This window comes from Leptidea sinapis, chromosome 38 (genome assembly GCF_905404315.1).
Source record: "Leptidea sinapis chromosome 38, ilLepSina1.1, whole genome shotgun sequence".
Lineage (NCBI taxonomy): Eukaryota > Metazoa > Arthropoda > Insecta > Lepidoptera > Pieridae > Leptidea > Leptidea sinapis.
In genome coordinates this window covers 5,203,833-5,222,120 of record NC_066302.1, presented here as the reverse complement: position 1 = coordinate 5,222,120, position 18,288 = coordinate 5,203,833, and the positions used below count along the sequence as shown (strand labels likewise).

The following is an 18,288-nucleotide window of genomic DNA, read 5'->3' as shown; positions in this document are numbered from 1 at the left end:
TATGCACGCCTGAATTGAGATAGCTAGCTCCGCCCAAACGCTGAAGGTCGTTTACTTGATCCTGAGCCTTAAAAATCACTATTTAAGTAATTGTTCTTTTTTATGGATAGGTAAATGTATCTACCTACTCGGTAAAGAAGTATTTGGATGTTTTTACAGAACATGAGTAGTAGGTGATAATGATTCAAAATTTAACTGTTTCCATCCACTTCGCACTGTAACACTAGTAGTAAGATAAGTTTATAATGCTATATTTATAAAATTATAAGATGAAGGCATTTCAGTGGTTTTTTAGGTGGATTAGAAAACGCCATCTATTGTTTGTCTTGGTATCTACTTAACCAATTGTACTGTCATTGTTTAAGTTATATTTGAATAAAACATAAATGTGATTATTTTATAGTAAAAAGCTGTTTCAATTTATTTATTTAAAATGTTACTACAAATAATTAAATTTACCTAAGTTCCATTGCCTAGTAATAAGTCTGTGGATCATTGAAACACTGAAATTGACATTTGTCATCTGTAGATTTGACAACTGTGTAACACGTCAAATCACTGTTTCCTCTGTTTTGTGAATTCTTCTTGTAATGTTTTAACAAATGTGTTGTCTTAAAATAATATCTAATCTAAATGGTTAATTGCCAAATAAAATAGACTTTAATATCAACTGTGCAGACAACCGTAAATTGTGTTCCTGTGTGTTTAAACTAATGTTTTACTAGTCAAACTTGAGCACAACATGGGTAAATATTTTCAGGTTTATTACACTAAATACGGAATTTTACAACCGAACGGAATGTTAATCGTGCTTATCTCATTATAGGTGGTCTATTTAGTTACTTCAGAGGTTTGTTAGGGGCCCGTGAGATGAGGATATTGATCCTTGGTTTAGACGGCGCCGGGAAGACCACAATACTATATAAACTTCAGGTCGGTGAGGTAGTGACGACGATACCAACTATTGGTTTTAATGTGGAACAAGTGACTTACAAAAATCTGAAGTTTCAAGTATGGGACTTGGGTGGACAAACCAGTATAAGGTAATTTCCGTAACAAGCCGAAAAAATTCTTATTGCTTAAATTTTTATGTGCCAAGTGTATCACTTATTTTAATTCTTTATGTTCTTCTAAGACCTTTGTTGATTGCACCTTGTTTGTTTATGTACAATTGATAGTCTTACCAAATTGCTATGGATTTATCACCTACACAAATATTCATCAAATTCAATTTTCTTTGAAGATAAGTTGTTGTATAAGTACATTGTTGTTTTTCTTTCTGTTCTTGTTTAGATTAAATCCATTATTGTTTCCAGGCCTTACTGGCGATGTTACTATGGCAACACAGATGCAATAATATATGTAGTGGACTCTGCAGACAGAGATAGAATAGGAATATCTAAAGATGAGCTCGTGCATATGTTGAGAGTGAGTATATTTATCTCTCCGTAAAAATTTATCTACTCATGATTATAGAGAATAATATATATAGAGAATAGAATTAGAGATATAGAGAAAAAGTGGCCAAGTGTGAGTCCGACTCACCCATGAAGGGTTTTGTAGCAGCAAGTAACATGATATACCTAAAAGTTCTTTTATAATAATAATATTTGAGTTGATTCAATGAAAATTAAATTGCAGCTTATGATTTATGATTTTTTAAAAATACTACTTACTAGATAGATCTCGTTCAAACCAATTTTCGGTGAAAGTTTGTTCAGTTTACAAAAAAATGATTAGAAATCTCAATATCATTTTTGAAGACAAAAGAAGAAAATAAGGAATGAGACGAGCATTACATTCAGGTGATGGTAATTGATATGCCCTGCCCATTACAATGCAGTGCCGCTCAGGATTCTTCCGCCAAAAACTCTAAGTGGTATGACAATTGTGCTTGTCACACAATACACATTACTACCTATAATCTAGCCTGCATCCTGCGTAAGAGAGCCTCCCACTGGTACAATAGTGTGACCAGATTAGTTACATTTATATACACCTATTTATGTTGAAACTTTTTTTTTATTAGACGAAGAAGGCATGCAACAAATTAAAGAAAACCTATCAGTCTTAGCTGCACAATGATTGAGCTTATTTCCTTGATACATAACTTGTTAAGTCCCAATAGCTCTGTAGATTCACTAGCTATGGTGTGCCTGCCCTGCTATTGAAACGGAAATTACCACAGGTTACCAGTGGGAGTCTCTTTTTCACCGGATGCCGGCTAGATTATGGGTACCACAACGGCACCTATTTCTGCCGTGAAGCAGTATTGTGCGAGCATAACTGTGTTTCGGTCTGAAGGGTGCCGTAGCTAGTGAAATTACTGGGCAAATGAGACTTGACATGTTATGTCTCAAAGTGACGAGCGCAGTTGTAGTGCAGCTCAGAATTTTTGGGATTTTCAATCATCTAGAGCGGCGCTGCATTGTTACGGGCAAGGCATATCAATTGTCAACAGCTAAACGTACTGCTCGTCTCATCCCTTAGTTTAAAATAAAAGAAATTCTCTAGAATTTGCTGCTATCTAATAACTTGCATTCTTATTCATTAATTTATGTTGTGTATTTTTTGTAATTGACTCTTTTTACTATAGCAATGCAACTCACACTTATAAAATTTGAAAAACAAAATTTTATGATCAATGTGGGGCATCATAAAATTTTGTTTTTCAAATTTTATTGTGTATTAATCCTAGAATTGAGGGTTATCACTTTAAAAACATTACTAATTGTTTTGATTTACAAGATCGACATCTCAAGTCAATTTCCTAATATACAAATATTGGGGTTGAGAAGGTTATCAACTGTAAAGTAGATCCTGTAGAATGTAAATGAAGCAACAACCTGAGAGTTGAACAAAGCATACAAGATTTTATGACAAAACGTCGAACGGTTAGCTCAGTTGGGAGAGCACTGGCACGGAATGCCAGAGGTAGTGGGTTGTAGCCCTGTATTGCTTATAAAATTTAGTATTTCAAATTTTTTTAGTGTATTAATCCTAGAAGTTAGTAGACTAGACTAGAAGAAGTAGACTTTAAAAACATAACAAATTGTTCACCTTTTCTTGTATATTTTCCAAAGTCACATGAATGTTACTATGCACATTGCAGGAGGAAGAGCTAGCGAACGCCATTCTCGTGGTTCTAGCCAATAAGCAGGACATGGCAGGCTGCCTGACCGTGGCTGAGGTGCACCAGGCCCTGGGTCTGGACGCACTGCGCGACCGCACATTCCAGATTTTCAAGACATCAGCAGTTCGTGGAGAGGGTCTTGACCAGGCGATGGATTGGCTTTCTAATGCACTACAAGCTAGAAAATAACGTACAGGTTTGTTTTGTGGTCTGAACATGTGTTTTATAGCAGACAAAAATTTATATCAGGTTTCTGTACCATGATACAAGATGTAACACTTTACTAATAAATACTGTATTATTTGTCATTAATGTTAGCTCCATTTGTAATACACACTATTATTATTATTACAATTATGGTTTATGAGATACATTATTATTTAAAGCCGGCAACACTCTTGTGATTTGTCTGGTGTTGCAAGAGAATGTGGGCGGCGGTGATCACTTAACACCAGGTGACCCGTACGCTCGTTTGTCCTCCTATTCCATAAGAAAAAACATCCCACTGACAGATATATGAGTCTTTGATAATAGGGCTACCATTGGCTACCCATTGGTTTATGTGATGCATAATATATTATTATATTCAGATAAGATAAGATCATTTATTCGTAGTCATGGGTATACATAGATGTTACAAATCACAATAAAAGCTCCATTCCTTGCCCGCATGCTGTGGCATACAAATAGTAATTACGAACAAGTTCAGTGAATTATGAGATTACTATTTACTAGCTGTCTATTAGGTCCTTACATATGAAAATGGTGTTTTGTATGATCGGAACATAAAGTCGTTTTTTTTATATATATAATATATTTAATTAATCAAAAGTATGTAACATTGCTATCTATACACTTTTGGTTTTTTATAGTCTTTTTTTTTTTCATTGATACCTTTGCTAAAAAAAACATTTGGAGGGGAATCAATAAAAAGTTTGAAGGTGGTTTGCACTGCCCCATAGCAGTTGAAATTTTTTCCCTTGCAAGAAGGTATCTAAATTTCGGGAAAAATGGTAATCTGTTTGTTGCAAGGTCCGGGGAATATGGTGGATGTCTTTGACATTCCAATTGAAGCTCCTATAGTTTGGTAGCCGTCTGTTATGCAGTATGGTCTAGAGTGGTCCTTAAGCAGTGGTGGCCTAGAACGATTGACTAGCCACAACTAGCTTTTCCATCATGGTAGTTGTCTGGTCAGATTTATGAAAGCTGTAGTGAACGACATCAAATTCAAATTTAAAAAACACTTTATTCATGTAGGTCACGGAAATGACACTTATGAATTTCAAAAAAAAATAAAAATATTGTTTCTTATTGAATTTACCGCTACTTTGTAAAGGGTTGAGCTAATCATAAGATAATTAATGAGTAGCAAGAAACTCATTGTCACTCTTTTAAGTCAAGATTTACATTTTAATTGTTTTTCAAATAATTTCAATTATAATATATGCAAAGTGACGCAACAAAAATACTCAAATGTCAAAAACTGAAAGGCTTACACGAGTAAGAGAAAAAAAAAGTAAATTAATAGTTATAAACACAAGAGTTATTGATTATAGTAGATGCATCAATCCACACATACCGTAAATAAATAGAGGCACTATGTGAGCATTTCATAAAATCTATACTAATATTATAAAGCTGCAGTATTTGTTTGTTTGTTTGTTTGAACGCGCTAATCTCTGGTACTACTGGTCCGATTTGAATGATTCTTTCAGTGTTGGGTAGTCCATTTATCGAGGAAGGCTATAGACTATTATTATTAAGTTTTTTTTTCACAATTAGGGATCCGTTATAAAATTGCTATTTTGTAACTCAAGGTGTAAAATCGAAAACCTATTTTTGCGTGCGCTGCAAAAACTATTGACAATAGAACAAAATGATGTATAGGCTATAATATAGGCAATATTTTATTACTTATAAAACTATCGCGTGAATTATACTTTATATGGCAAAACAACGTTTGCCGGGTCAGCTAGTAAAATATATAATAACTTTAACTTTAAAGGAAATAATAATAATAAAAAATACATCAAGCAGACATCCCAGTAACAAGACATCACAGATCCCGGTAACAAGATTATCTAGCCACCACGAGTAGCAACCGTTCACGAGCATGACGCATGGACCAGCCATCGCCTCCCTCGACCATATTTTAGGGAAGGGAACGACCCGCCCCACGTCGCCGCCACCAGCAGAGGCATTAAAGCGAGCATGACGATGCCTGTCACGAGAAATCGGCATCATCGGCACTTGTCCACCAAACGCTCACAAGTAACTCTTTTTGAGTCAATTTTCGCTTGAGGCAGGATTTGGTTGGCTCGCCAGGGTTCAGCCATTGCGATGAGCGCTTCCTATTATTGTACATGATACAATTTTCATCACATGTAACGATTCGATTTAAAATTCCTTCATTGTTTTGCCGGTTGAGTAAAGTAACAAAGCAGTCTAAGCGCGTTTGTCGGTTTGCTTCACTCAATTCATGAGATACTCACATATCAAGCTTTTTTACCTTCCCAATTTGCTTTAAGTGGATTAAAACAGTTTTATCACTAACACAGCAGCCTGCAGCTAGCTCGGACGTGGATTGTGATGGATCCGCTTCCACAATAGCCTTCAATTCTTCATTATCAACTTTGGGCTCCAGCTGTCCAAGTGGCTTGTTCTGCAGGTCGAAATTTCCAGAACGAAAACGTTGGAATAAAAAACGCGCTGTGTTTTCTTTTGCGACACCGCAGCCATACACATCATTAACCCTTCGAGTCTTTTCTGCAGCACTGATGCCACGGTGGAACTGGTACTCGTTATTTAAAGTTTTCTATTTTGCAAACTGAGTGATGCAAAGATGAAATACAAGAGTGGAAATCACAAATCCAAAACGCAAATGCATGAGTAAATAGCTGTAAAAATTTGAATTTGGAATTGTTGACCAAAGAGGAAATATTTTGAGATCAAAGTGGCCAGCCAGTACGATAAAACGCCAATTTCATATGTAAGGACCTAATATTATGTCTAATAGAGGGAATGCATCAAAAATAAGATTTTTCAATTATTTCTATATTTATTATTATCGTTATTAATTGCACTGTGATTTTAAAATGATCAAAAAATTCTGTACTGCCTAAATAATCATTATTTTGATGAGGAAAAATCACAAGACCGATAAGATGTTCAACTGAGGGATACGCTCAACCCATTATAATGCAGTTTCATAAGAAGAGACATAAGATGTTCAGTCTCATAATACCTGTAATTTCACTCGCACCGGTTTACTTTACACTGACACAATAGTTCTTAAACATTACTGCATCAAAGCAGAAAAAGGCGCGAAACGGAAAAATAATGTAATTATTATAAAAACCAATAATACTTTTGAAGTAATTGCGATGCATATACATTGGAGAGACAGAGACAGAGAACCAGATAAAGAGGGATGACAATAGATTGGTGCTCTGTGGTTTGAGCTGCTCAGCCTAACTAAATATATACCCGACAAACTAGTCGTAGCAGCATGCAGTTTCCACCAAAGATGATCTAAATACTACGTAATAAGAAGCGGAACTGCCTATTTAAAAATTAAAGTTTAGTATGAAACGTCAAAGTCATTTGACATAAGTTTAAAATAGTAGTAATTACAATAAGGCTATTGGCGACAAAGTATAATTCGGATAAGTCTGAAAACGAACAGTTGCTTAACGGCCGTTCCCATTATTCAGTCTATCTTTTACTTGAGATAAAAATCGTAACTATCGTTGACTTTTCTGTCCCAATAAACTTATCGACGTTAACTCACCTTATCCGTGCACGCTGTCTGTCAGTAGACCAGACGCATAGCTTAACAGCGATAGAAGTTTGTATGGAAATTGCAATTCATGCGTCCCAATATAAGGCGATAATAATGACTTATCGGGTATATTGGGACAGCTTCAGATTATTGACAGCTAATTACTGACAGTAGAAGGTAGTAATCTATCTCTATCTGTAGATAGTATATTGGGAACGGCCGTAAAACGTAGTGGATTGCGGCTATCTCTGTTTTGACAAGATTATAACTGTCATCTGTCAATCCATCAATGACTGCACCTTTCATACAATCGAGTGAACCGCTTTTCTCTTAGAGAGTTTCCCCAGGCTGGTTTCCACCACATCAGCTGCTTGCACACTCTCGAATTAATCTGCATCATAATACTTTTATAAATTTAAAGCATGTATAATGGGTGAACAATTATTGTTTTTGATCCTTGTTATGAAAATAATGTTTAAGTAGGTATATTGTATTGAAATATTGTATAAAATTGACTAGTTGTGCTAACTTTGGCAATTATTTGTCGCAGAAGTGTATATGCATTCTTTTTGACAAACATATTTTTTTTTTAATTGAAATTTTTTTCATTACCTTTTACAAATATTCGCGCTCAAATTTCTCTCCCCTATATTGAACAGTTGCCTATTTCTTAAATTAAGAATTATATCTGCAAATTTGTAACTTACAAAAAATATTATGGATAGGGTGTAAAATTTAGAGGATTATTGAAAAAATCGAACTGTAATACAGCATTCATTTTTTTTTCTATTTTCCCTGGCTACTCATTGTATTGTCCATACACTGGTCCAAGTTTATCATTGGGCATATCACCATTAAGAGGCTCCTTTGCACAGGATGCTGGCTAGATTATGGATACCACAACGGCGCCTATTTCTACCGTGAAGCAATAATTCCCTCCTGTTGGTCTCGTCCCTTATTTTCATTTAAAAAAAAATTTGCTCAAATCGGCGGTGGTAATTTGTATTGCCAATTTAGATACCAGATGAATCACTAACTTTGATTGTATTTGTTGCAGCGTTAAGAATTACAGTGGAATAAACGCAGGAAGAGATCGCAGCGCGCAGTGATGTTGTATGTAACGCCATTAGGATAAGTACTTAGTGTTGCCGTTCCCCACATTATTGTAAAGGCCCCTCCACACCGGTGGCGGCTTTCCTATTTGTAAATATTGTAGCTAATCCATGTACCATTTGTGTAATAGGAAATGTTGACAATTCTATTGCAGTAAAAATAGTATGTTGTATTTACAGATCATTTAATGATACCAAGGCTAATATTCATATCATTATTTCTTAAAAACTTCACCTGCTTCATTATCTTTTATTTGGCCCATGGTCTTCATTTAACATGTCATGTTGTATGATGTCAGCCCGTTGACATATCATAATCAGAGTAGTGAATTTAAATGTCATGTCTTCATTCTCAATTAATAAAATTAATATACATTATATATTTAAAAATAGCATACAAATTTAAATATTAACAATGTTAACGTTCTCGTTAATAGCCAATTTTACAGCAGATTTCAGAGACTTAGCTCTAAATATTATTAGTCTACGTTCTTATTGATACAATCATTAACATAAAATTGAGGGTAGGATGATATTTTTCTATCACAGTATTATGTTGCCCATTTCATGGTTTTTAGTCCATAAATTAAACAAGGCATCAAAATCAAAATTGTCGTTGTTCGAAATTGTCAGTAAAATAATGTTTAATTCGATCTCAGCCAACACTAAAATCTTGAATACACATCCATATACCTACCTAAAGTTATGCTCGGCGGACATCTTGGATTTCATAAAATCATCGTAAAACCTTTCTCTATTTCCCCGAGAAACTTGGAAAGGATATATATCCCCGTATTGTTAAAATCTTATAATTTTGCGCAGCGAACCTTAGAAACTGTATCCATTTCGTTGCGATGATTTTTCGCGGCGGCCATCTTGGATTTTTAAAATGATCCCTTCCCTACATCCCCGAGATCCTTGGAAACAAAATCCATACTTTTGAATCATTATTTTGCGTGGCAACCATTTTGGATTTCAAAAATGTTCCCACGTTCGTTCTCTACTCCTACAACTGCTACCTTGGAAAGGAAATACATATTGCTATAATGATCATCTTGTATTTAGAAATAATTACAATGTCAATAACAGACAATATCGTTCCTTGCAACCCCGAGAATCTTGGAAACGATATACATAATGCTTGTAGGCAAACTCACATTCGCATGCATAATTAGTAAGGGTAGGCCGGGGCGCACACCAGACTAACTCTTACACCAGTGACACGCATGTCAACGCCAAAATAATTACGCCACAAATGTCTGGTGTGCGACCTAACTTATAAAGATTTCTCATCTATCATTACATTATTGTAACGGCATAGATATTTGTATGATTTTACCAAAATATTTAAAATGAATTTACCAAAATATTTAAAATGAATCACAAACAATAAAATTGTTAAAAGTTAACATAGCATGGAGAAGATTTAGTGGTTAGTTGTTGGAAGACATGCTGTATTATAGCAGTGTCATCTTAAAATTCTGGGTGATAAGTGCAGCTTAGCATCAGGTGGGCCATCATTGTACAGGAAGATATCATCATATGGCATCCCACGTTTTAAAGCTCGATATGTAACTACCCGGTTACATCATCTCTGGACTTGACGTCGATGACGTCACATCGTTGGTTTGTTACGGTGTGCAAAACAAGCAACACTAGGATATTATTATTACGAATAAATAAATAAAAAATATTTATTTTGTCAGTATTATAGATTGATGTAAAGGTGCTGTGTTGTGATGCTGATGATTATTATTATTATAATAATGAAAAATCTATCAAAGAATCGGGTTTGAGTAAAAAAAGATTTTATTTTTCTGGAATTATAGCGAAACAGAACAACAAAAACTACAAAACTCTTAACAATAAAAGTCAAAACGTAACAATGAAAACTTCAAAAACAAAGCAGTGACTACACGAAAATGTCAGTACATGTAACGGTGATGAAACTGCAAACCGTACGGAATAAAACAGGACGAGCGTGGGGGGGTGAAAGGGGAAGGGGAGGTTTCTTCACGTTCCAGCGAGGTCCAGAGATTATATGACCGTGTAGTAACAGTAACCATTATGTATGTAGCTGTGGGGCGGCGAACTGTCGACTAGTTAATTGAAGTGTGAATGTGTTTGGGTTCCGCAGGGCGCGATGTAACCAATCGATTCCATTAATTGTTGCTTGATGATGTCACGCAGACATTTGTAGCGCTCTCTGTGACGTCATATCTTGCGATCACGATGAACGGCCGTTTTCAATTACCTAGCTTAGTTTTACTTACTAGAGGTAGACAAATCTATCCTTTTACGCTTACTTACATTTCAATAATCTATCGACAGATAGCATTGTACTATAATAATATAACTATATTGGACATAACTATGGGTAGCTAGGATCTTGTCATTAAACGGTGACAGCCATCTATCAGAGATACGGTTTTGTAAACGGCCGTTAATATTTTATGACATCGGGCTATCTTGGGGAAGTATAATATTGGAATAGATAGAGATCAAAGTAACTAACAGCCAGCAACCAAGCTGTATTAACACGTATTTTCGGTTAAATCTATTTTGATATTAAGATAAACGATTGCCATCAACTCTCTCCGAGTATTTGACGGATATCCATTTAATCAATTATATCTCTTTTCTATTTACTACTAAATATATATTTATAATGGATATATTTATTTAATTAGTTCAATTCACAATTATTGATATACGGTATTATTTATATATTTATAGATTATGAAGTAGGTATTAAAAAGTTCATGATTATGTAATACTATCTCAATTCAGAGGCCCGCGAAACTGCTAGTTTCAAACCTACCCACATTGTGTTACATCGCTCTCTGTAGTGACCGGTGGTGCGACAAGTATTTTAAGTAATTTTATTACAATAATAATATATTGTGTATTTGTAACAGTTGTTGTACAAGTATATATTGTATAGGGTGGCCAGTGCAGGCGGATTGTTTCAAATACATTATTCCATATTTGCTGTTTTATTATTACGAGACTACTACCCGGTTACAGCTGACGTCGATGACGTCACATCGTCGGTTTTTTACGGTGTGCAAAACAAGCGTCACTAGGATAACTTGTGGTACTTATTTTTTTTGAAGATACGCATGTGGTATCATCCTGGAAACCCCGCAAGGGCAACAAGGGCTTCCTTGCAAGGCCTTCGTGCAACCAAGCTCACGAAAGAGCTTTCATTCCACAGCTTGGTTTCACAAGGAAAAGTTCCTTGAAAACTGCACTGTGGAGGAACGCCACACATCCAGATGGTGGCGATGATATCCTAATTTGTGGTGAGTTGTGCGAAGGGTTAATTTTCGGGCAGAAATCAGGTCAAGCAGCTCTTTGGAACACTCTCCATAATTAATGCGGTAGAATACACACACTGAAAGACGCTTCTACGCAACGCCAAGTGATCTAGCCGTTCACAGAGCTCTGAGCCCCCGATAATTCGAGCAGCACTGCGTTGCACGCGGTCAAATGGTTCGAGCCGATACTGGGATGAGCCAGACCAGATATGACAGCAATACTCCACTATCCAGTGGCAGGACCTGCGCTTTGCAGAGCGCTAGAATTTGGGCTAGCTTGCAGTATTTTCGTGCTTTATTTATGACGCCCAGCTTCTTCGAAGCCAATTTGGCTTTGACCTCCAGATGACCGCGGTATAAGTTAACTCGAGATTTCGAGACCCAGTATTCCAATACTAGGCGAGGCTTTAAGTGAGGTGTTGTCGAAGAGCGGTGATATGACTAATGGGGCTTAGTGATAAACGCGCAAACTTGAGTCTTCTAGGGGTTAAATTGGACTAGGTAAAATTTACCCCATTCCGCGACCTTCTCAAGAGAGGACTGATTATAGTTTCTTCAGGAACTGGTCGACGATTTCCCGAGAGAGACCTGCATGGCCCGTATATATGTCATCACCGGTACTGTGGTCTGTGGTAGCTATGCAACCACAACAAAAAAAAATATTCTATTACAAATAACATTTATTACTTTTACAGTGTGTTAGTTTAATACATAAATATAAAACAATTTAAAAGATAAAAAGCTTATTCTCAGTGGTCTCCATTGACTGCAATACAGTCCTTTAAACGTTGAGGCCAGTAATCAATAGAAGCACGGACTCTTTCCATGGAAAAATTATCTGCCAATCGTACGGATTGTTTTAGTGATTCCAAATTATCATGGCAGTTAGAGCAAGCCGTACCCTCTAAACCTGACATTAAATCATAATCCAGCGGATTAAGATCGGGATCAGACGTCAGCCAGTCTTCAGCTGTGATGAAGTCCGAAACGTTCGTTTCCAACCAAGACTGCGTAGACCTAGCTTTATGACCCGGCGCCGGGGCTTGATGAAAGGACCATTACGACCTAACTTATAAAGATTTCTCATCTATCATTACATTATTGTAACGGCATAGATATTTGTATGATTTTACCAAAATATTTAAAATGAATTTACCAAAATATTTAAAATGAATCACAAACAATAAAATTGTTAAAAGTTAACATAGCATGGAGAAGATTTAGTGGTTAGTTGTTGGAAGACATGCTGTATTATAGCAGTGTCATCTTAAAATTCTGGGTGATAAGTGCAGCTTAGCATCAGGTGGGCCATCATTGTACAGGAAGATATCATCATATGGCATCCCACGTTTTAAAGCTCGATATGTAACTACCCGGTTACATCATCTCTGGACTTGACGTCGATGACGTCACATCGTTGGTTTGTTACGGTGTGCAAAACAAGCAACACTAGGATATTATTATTACGAATAAATAAATAAAAAATATTTATTTTGTCAGTATTATAGATTGATGTAAAGGTGCTGTGTTGTGATGCTGATGATTATTATTATTATAATAATGAAAAATCTATCAAAGAATCGGGTTTGAGTAAAAAAAGATTTTATTTTTCTGGAATTATAGCGAAACAGAACAACAAAAACTACAAAACTCTTAACAATAAAAGTCAAAACGTAACAATGAAAACTTCAAAAACAAAGCAGTGACTACACGAAAATGTCAGTACATGTAACGGTGATGAAACTGCAAACCGTACGGAATAAAACAGGACGAGCGTGGGGGGGTGAAAGGGGAAGGGGAGGTTTCTTCACGTTCCAGCGAGGTCCAGAGATTATATGACCGTGTAGTAACAGTAACCATTATGTATGTAGCTGTGGGGCGGCGAACTGTCGACTAGTTAATTGAAGTGTGAATGTGTTTGGGTTCCGCAGGGCGCGATGTAACCAATCGATTCCATTAATTGTTGCTTGATGATGTCACGCAGACATTTGTAGCGCTCTCTGTGACGTCATATCTTGCGATCACGATGAACGGCCGTTTTCAATTACCTAGCTTAGTTTTACTTACTAGAGGTAGACAAATCTATCCTTTTACGCTTACTTACATTTCAATAATCTATCGACAGATAGCATTGTACTATAATAATATAACTATATTGGACATAACTATGGGTAGCTAGGATCTTGTCATTAAACGGTGACAGCCATCTATCAGAGATACGGTTTTGTAAACGGCCGTTAATATTTTATGACATCGGGCTATCTTGGGGAAGTATAATATTGGAATAGATAGAGATCAAAGTAACTAACAGCCAGCAACCAAGCTGTATTAACACGTATTTTCGGTTAAATCTATTTTGATATTAAGATAAACGATTGCCATCAACTCTCTCCGAGTATTTGACGGATATCCATTTAATCAATTATATCTCTTTTCTATTTACTACTAAATATATATTTATAATGGATATATTTATTTAATTAGTTCAATTCACAATTATTGATATACGGTATTATTTATATATTTATAGATTATGAAGTAGGTATTAAAAAGTTCATGATTATGTAATACTATCTCAATTCAGAGGCCCGCGAAACTGCTAGTTTCAAACCTACCCACATTGTGTTACATCGCTCTCTGTAGTGACCGGTGGTGCGACAAGTATTTTAAGTAATTTTATTACAATAATAATATATTGTGTATTTGTAACAGTTGTTGTACAAGTATATATTGTATAGGGTGGCCAGTGCAGGCGGATTGTTTCAAATACATTATTCCATATTTGCTGTTTTATTATTACGAGACTACTACCCGGTTACAGCTGACGTCGATGTCAATCGTACGGATTGTTTTAGTGATTCCAAATTATCATGGCAGTTAGAGCAAGCCGTACCCTCTAAACCTGACATTAAATCATAATCCAGCGGATTAAGATCGGGATCAGACGTCAGCCAGTCTTCAGCTGTGATGAAGTCCGAAACGTTCGTTTCCAACCAAGACTGCGTAGACCTAGCTTTATGACCCGGCGCCGGGGCTTGATGAAAGGACCATTCTTGGTTATTGAACATGGTGTTGTTAAGGGGCTTCACTACCTTATATCTTTATACATTTGTGCCGATGATTTTTTACAAAAGTATCGCTCAGTCCTTGGTGAGGTGATACTAGCTATGGCTAATACCCCACCAAACCATCACTGAAGTCAAATAGTACCCACGTTGCACTCTGTCGACTAATTGGGAAGCTTTCTTAGAGGTTTGAGCATAAATACGGTCATTTTGTTTATTAAAATGTTGCTCAATTATAAAAAAATCTCATTCGTAAACAAAAATTTTCTGTGACCTCCCTTTGCGTACCGCTTCAGTTATTTGTTTCGATTTTACCACCCTATTGTTTTTTAAATTATAAGATAAGAAATGACTAGTACGTCTCTTATAGGCTGCAAGTTCTAAGTCATCTTTTAAAATACGCGATATGGTTCTAGGTACTATCTTCATCTCCCGAGATAAATTATTTTGCTTTTGGACAGGATTTCTTCGAATTCTTTCACTTATTGCTATGACCACCTTTTTCGTTTCGTACGAACACTACGTGGATGGAAAGATCTTTTTCTTACACAAACAGAGAAGGTCTCATTGTACCTTTTAACACTCCATTTTAGTATTGCAAAATATTCTAGAATGTATTGGCGCCAAAATAAGAAAACAATTTTTTTTATGGAAGAGGAAGACAAACGAGCGTACGGCCACATTCTCTTGCAACACCAGAGGAATCACAGGAGCGTTGCCGGCCTTTAAGGAAGGTGTACGGGCTTTTTTGAAGGTACCCATGTCGTATCGTCCCGGAAACACCGCACAAGGAAGTTCATTCCACAACTTTGTAGTACATGGAAGAAGCTCATTGAAAACCGCACTGTGATGGACCGCCACACATCCAGATGATGAGGATGATATCCTAACTTGTGGCTTGTCGTGCGAAGGTGGAATTCGGCGGCACACTTGCATAAACTCTCGGGAAGCTCAAGTGGTGGAAGCTTCGTAGAAGCGCCTTGTGCTATACATGATCAAAGACCTTAGCTATATCCAGACTAACTGACAGGCATTCGATAGTTGATGATGAAAGAATGATTTTTATTTATTTTATAAGATGTACTAACAATAACTTAACATTAACAATTGATTTGCACTTACATACTAGTTAATTCTAATTAGGTACATTCAACATTTTAGAAAAGAAAGTTTAAGTAACTTGAATCTTAACTCTAACATGAAACTATACAATGTAAATAATTATAATGTGAAATTACAAAAATACAAGTAATAATTAATTAGTAATTAACAATCTAATACAAACTATTATCTATCGTGGTCGTGGTTTTTTCATCACGCGGAATCACATGAGCATTGCTGGTCAAGTGATTTTACGCGCTTTTCGACGTATTTGTAAGGTATTCGTGCCATATCGTCCTGAAAACACAGTGTAAGTTTGTTCTATTTATTTGGTGATGAATGAAACTTCCTAAAAAACGTATGCAGCACTAAAGTGAAATTGAGCAGTAGGGGGCAGGTCGAATCACTCTTCTGAACACTCCCACTCAAAACATGGTGACGTCACTACCCAGCGCCTAGTCATCAAGCTGTTCATAGAGTAGGTACTGGATGAGTGACCAGTAGCTCTGCGTTTAATGCGCCCATATATGGTTAGAGCGATTCTAGTGTGCCACAGTCCAGAGATGAGAGCTTATGCCATATGTGGCCGGACCTATACTTATAGAGTACCACTGAGGCATAAGATGCCAACTGCCAAGTCTCATATTTTGCTCAGTAAATTCACTAGCTACGGAGTCCTTCAGACCGAAACACAGTAATGTTTACACATTACTACTTCACGGCAGAAATAAATCGCCGTTGTTGTACCCATAATCTAGCCGGCATCCTGTGGAAAGAAGCCACTGCAGCAGTCAGTGTCAGCCAAGGTGGGTTTGTAACTACACATATAATTATAGGTGAGATGTGCTTGGGTCGCACGCGCGACGTGAGGAGGCGAGAGTCGAAAGCGGGGCGCGGGTAGGACACCGATTCCAAAAATAATATGTTTTAGAAGTCGGTTGTTTTTTGTTAAATTTTTTAGTCGTTCAATCATTACAATAAGTAATTACTTCGTTGTTCCTTGTTCTTGCAATAAAGCAATTTAATAATGTCACAGCAGAACTGTCAAACCGTGCGGCATAAATTTATCTCATAGAAATCTTCATACAAAAATAAAATTAGAAAAAAAAAATTATTAAGAGTTATGAATCGAAATAAAAACTATCCTATCTCTCAATTTGAATAAAACTGCACACACTATACAAAATTTTATTAATATGGGTTCAGTAACTTAGTAGTTCATCGCGGGCAAACAACGTGACATGGAATTTTTATATACTTACTAGCTGACCCGACAGACGTTGTTCTGTAAGTAATAAAAAAAACTATTTTTATAGGAATTTGCCAATAATATTTAAAAACATCAAGAATTATTTCGTAAAAAACGCTCCCTGTTGTTATAATGAAATTGTTTCACAGTGGAACTGTCAAACCGTACGCCACTAAATTCTCTCATAGAAAATATGTCCATACAAAACAAATATTGAAAATAAAAATAATTTTGGGTCCCAAATCGAAATAAAAACCATCCTATCTTTCAAGTTGGACTAAACTGCACTCCATGAAGTAATTCCCATTTACATCCGTGCATTACTTTAGGAGTCCATGGCAGACAAACAACGTGACACGTAATTTATAATATACAGGTTGTCCCAAAGTTATGGGACATGAAGGGAAAGTAAGTAACTACTTTGGCATCATAAGAGTAGGGGTGTTTTTTTTTACATTTTAGTCGGTTCGATTCCCAAACGAGGCAAGTAATTTTTAGAAAATCTTTGAATGCAGAAGTACTAACTTTTAAAAATTACTTAAAGTCTTCTTTCAGTAAAATAGCCTATCTTCGATATTTAAGGTACTTTCCCTTCATGTCCCATAACTTTGGGACACCCTGTATATTAAGATAAATAATGATAATAAACTTTTTATATTAACTATTTAGCATGTTGTTTTTCCCTATAACTGAGGCATCACTTGGCCCGTGGATGTTATTATGTCGATGCATATTAAGATTGTGCGACTTGCTGACGGAATTTATTAAATAAATATAAGTAAGATCTTACTTTTATATTAACTGTTTACAATCTTAAAGCTCTGAACATCAGAGCACGTGTTTCAGTGATCGATATAAGCGTATGTCTGTATCTTTGCAGCTCGGACCCCGCAATTGCGTTGCCCAGTAGCTAAGGTGCATTCCACAAACACGCAAGCCAAATTAGAAGCTGACAACACCTAATAAGGTCTAGATTTCGACTCGTGAATACAAATATGTTAAGAGCCCTGCATAGCATGTCCTAACTGGGAGTAAAAAGATCATTAATTTTATATTGGTCCACAGCAATTTGGTTGTTATTGTCTGTTGTTAGGGCGTATAATGGGGTGTGTTTAGTTATGCGGGTGTATGGGGGCGGCAGGGTGTCCGACTGGTTGCGAGCGACGACCGGAGGCTGCGCGCGCGCCGGTACAGTCGCGAACAACAGTGCTCCGACCACGTGGATATAATTTAATAAATTTAGCGTAACTTTACATTATAATATTATGCTTATCATGTCGTATCCAACGAGCTCCTAGGCGAGTCTATCTTAAGATATGTAGTTGCTGGTTTCTCGGTCCCATAAAAACATAGTTATTATTCTTTTTTTTTTGATGGGTAGTGTTGCGTAAATAAGCTAATATCTAATTAGCAGTGCGTAGGCATATAATATTATTACTCAAAGTAGGCTGGGGTGTTGAAGCAATGTAATTGCTATAGAGTTTTGTGAGTATGTTTATGAAAGGATGTGGGGAGTGGTCACCTATC

General features: G+C 36.3%; 1 protein-coding gene across 2 annotated transcripts; it reads left to right on the top strand.

Annotated features, from left to right (window-relative positions):
- Nucleotides 1-547: 547 nt before the first annotated feature.
- Nucleotides 548-14,130, top strand: LOC126975846 (ADP-ribosylation factor-like protein 1). Of its 2 annotated transcripts, XR_007731803.1 has the most exons (6): nucleotides 548-746; nucleotides 827-1,043; nucleotides 1,317-1,428; nucleotides 3,113-3,329; nucleotides 7,972-9,822; nucleotides 12,938-14,130. XR_007731803.1 is itself a non-coding variant. In XM_050823890.1 (5 exons), exons 1-4 carry the CDS (start codon nucleotides 743-745, stop codon nucleotides 3,320-3,322), a joined length of 543 nt encoding a protein of 180 aa, XP_050679847.1. In that variant the 5' UTR covers nucleotides 548-742; the 3' UTR covers nucleotides 3,323-3,329; nucleotides 7,972-11,016. The 2 variants fall into 2 exon arrangements, 1 of the variants encoding a protein (XP_050679847.1); XM_050823890.1 differs by lacking the exon at nucleotides 12,938-14,130 and having other exon boundaries at nucleotides 7,972-11,016.
- The last annotated feature ends 4,158 nt before the right edge of the window (nucleotides 14,131-18,288 follow it).

What these genes read in the sequence shown, in the direction of transcription:
- LOC126975846 (XM_050823890.1), top strand. An exon ending in GGTGGACAAACCAGTATAAG is followed by an intron (nt 1,044 to 1,316) that starts GTAATTTCCGTA and finishes TATTGTTTCCAG; the next exon opens with GCCTTACTGGCGATGTTACT. An exon ending in AGCTCGTGCATATGTTGAGA is followed by an intron (nt 1,429 to 3,112) that starts GTGAGTATATTT and finishes TGCACATTGCAG; the next exon opens with GAGGAAGAGCTAGCGAACGC.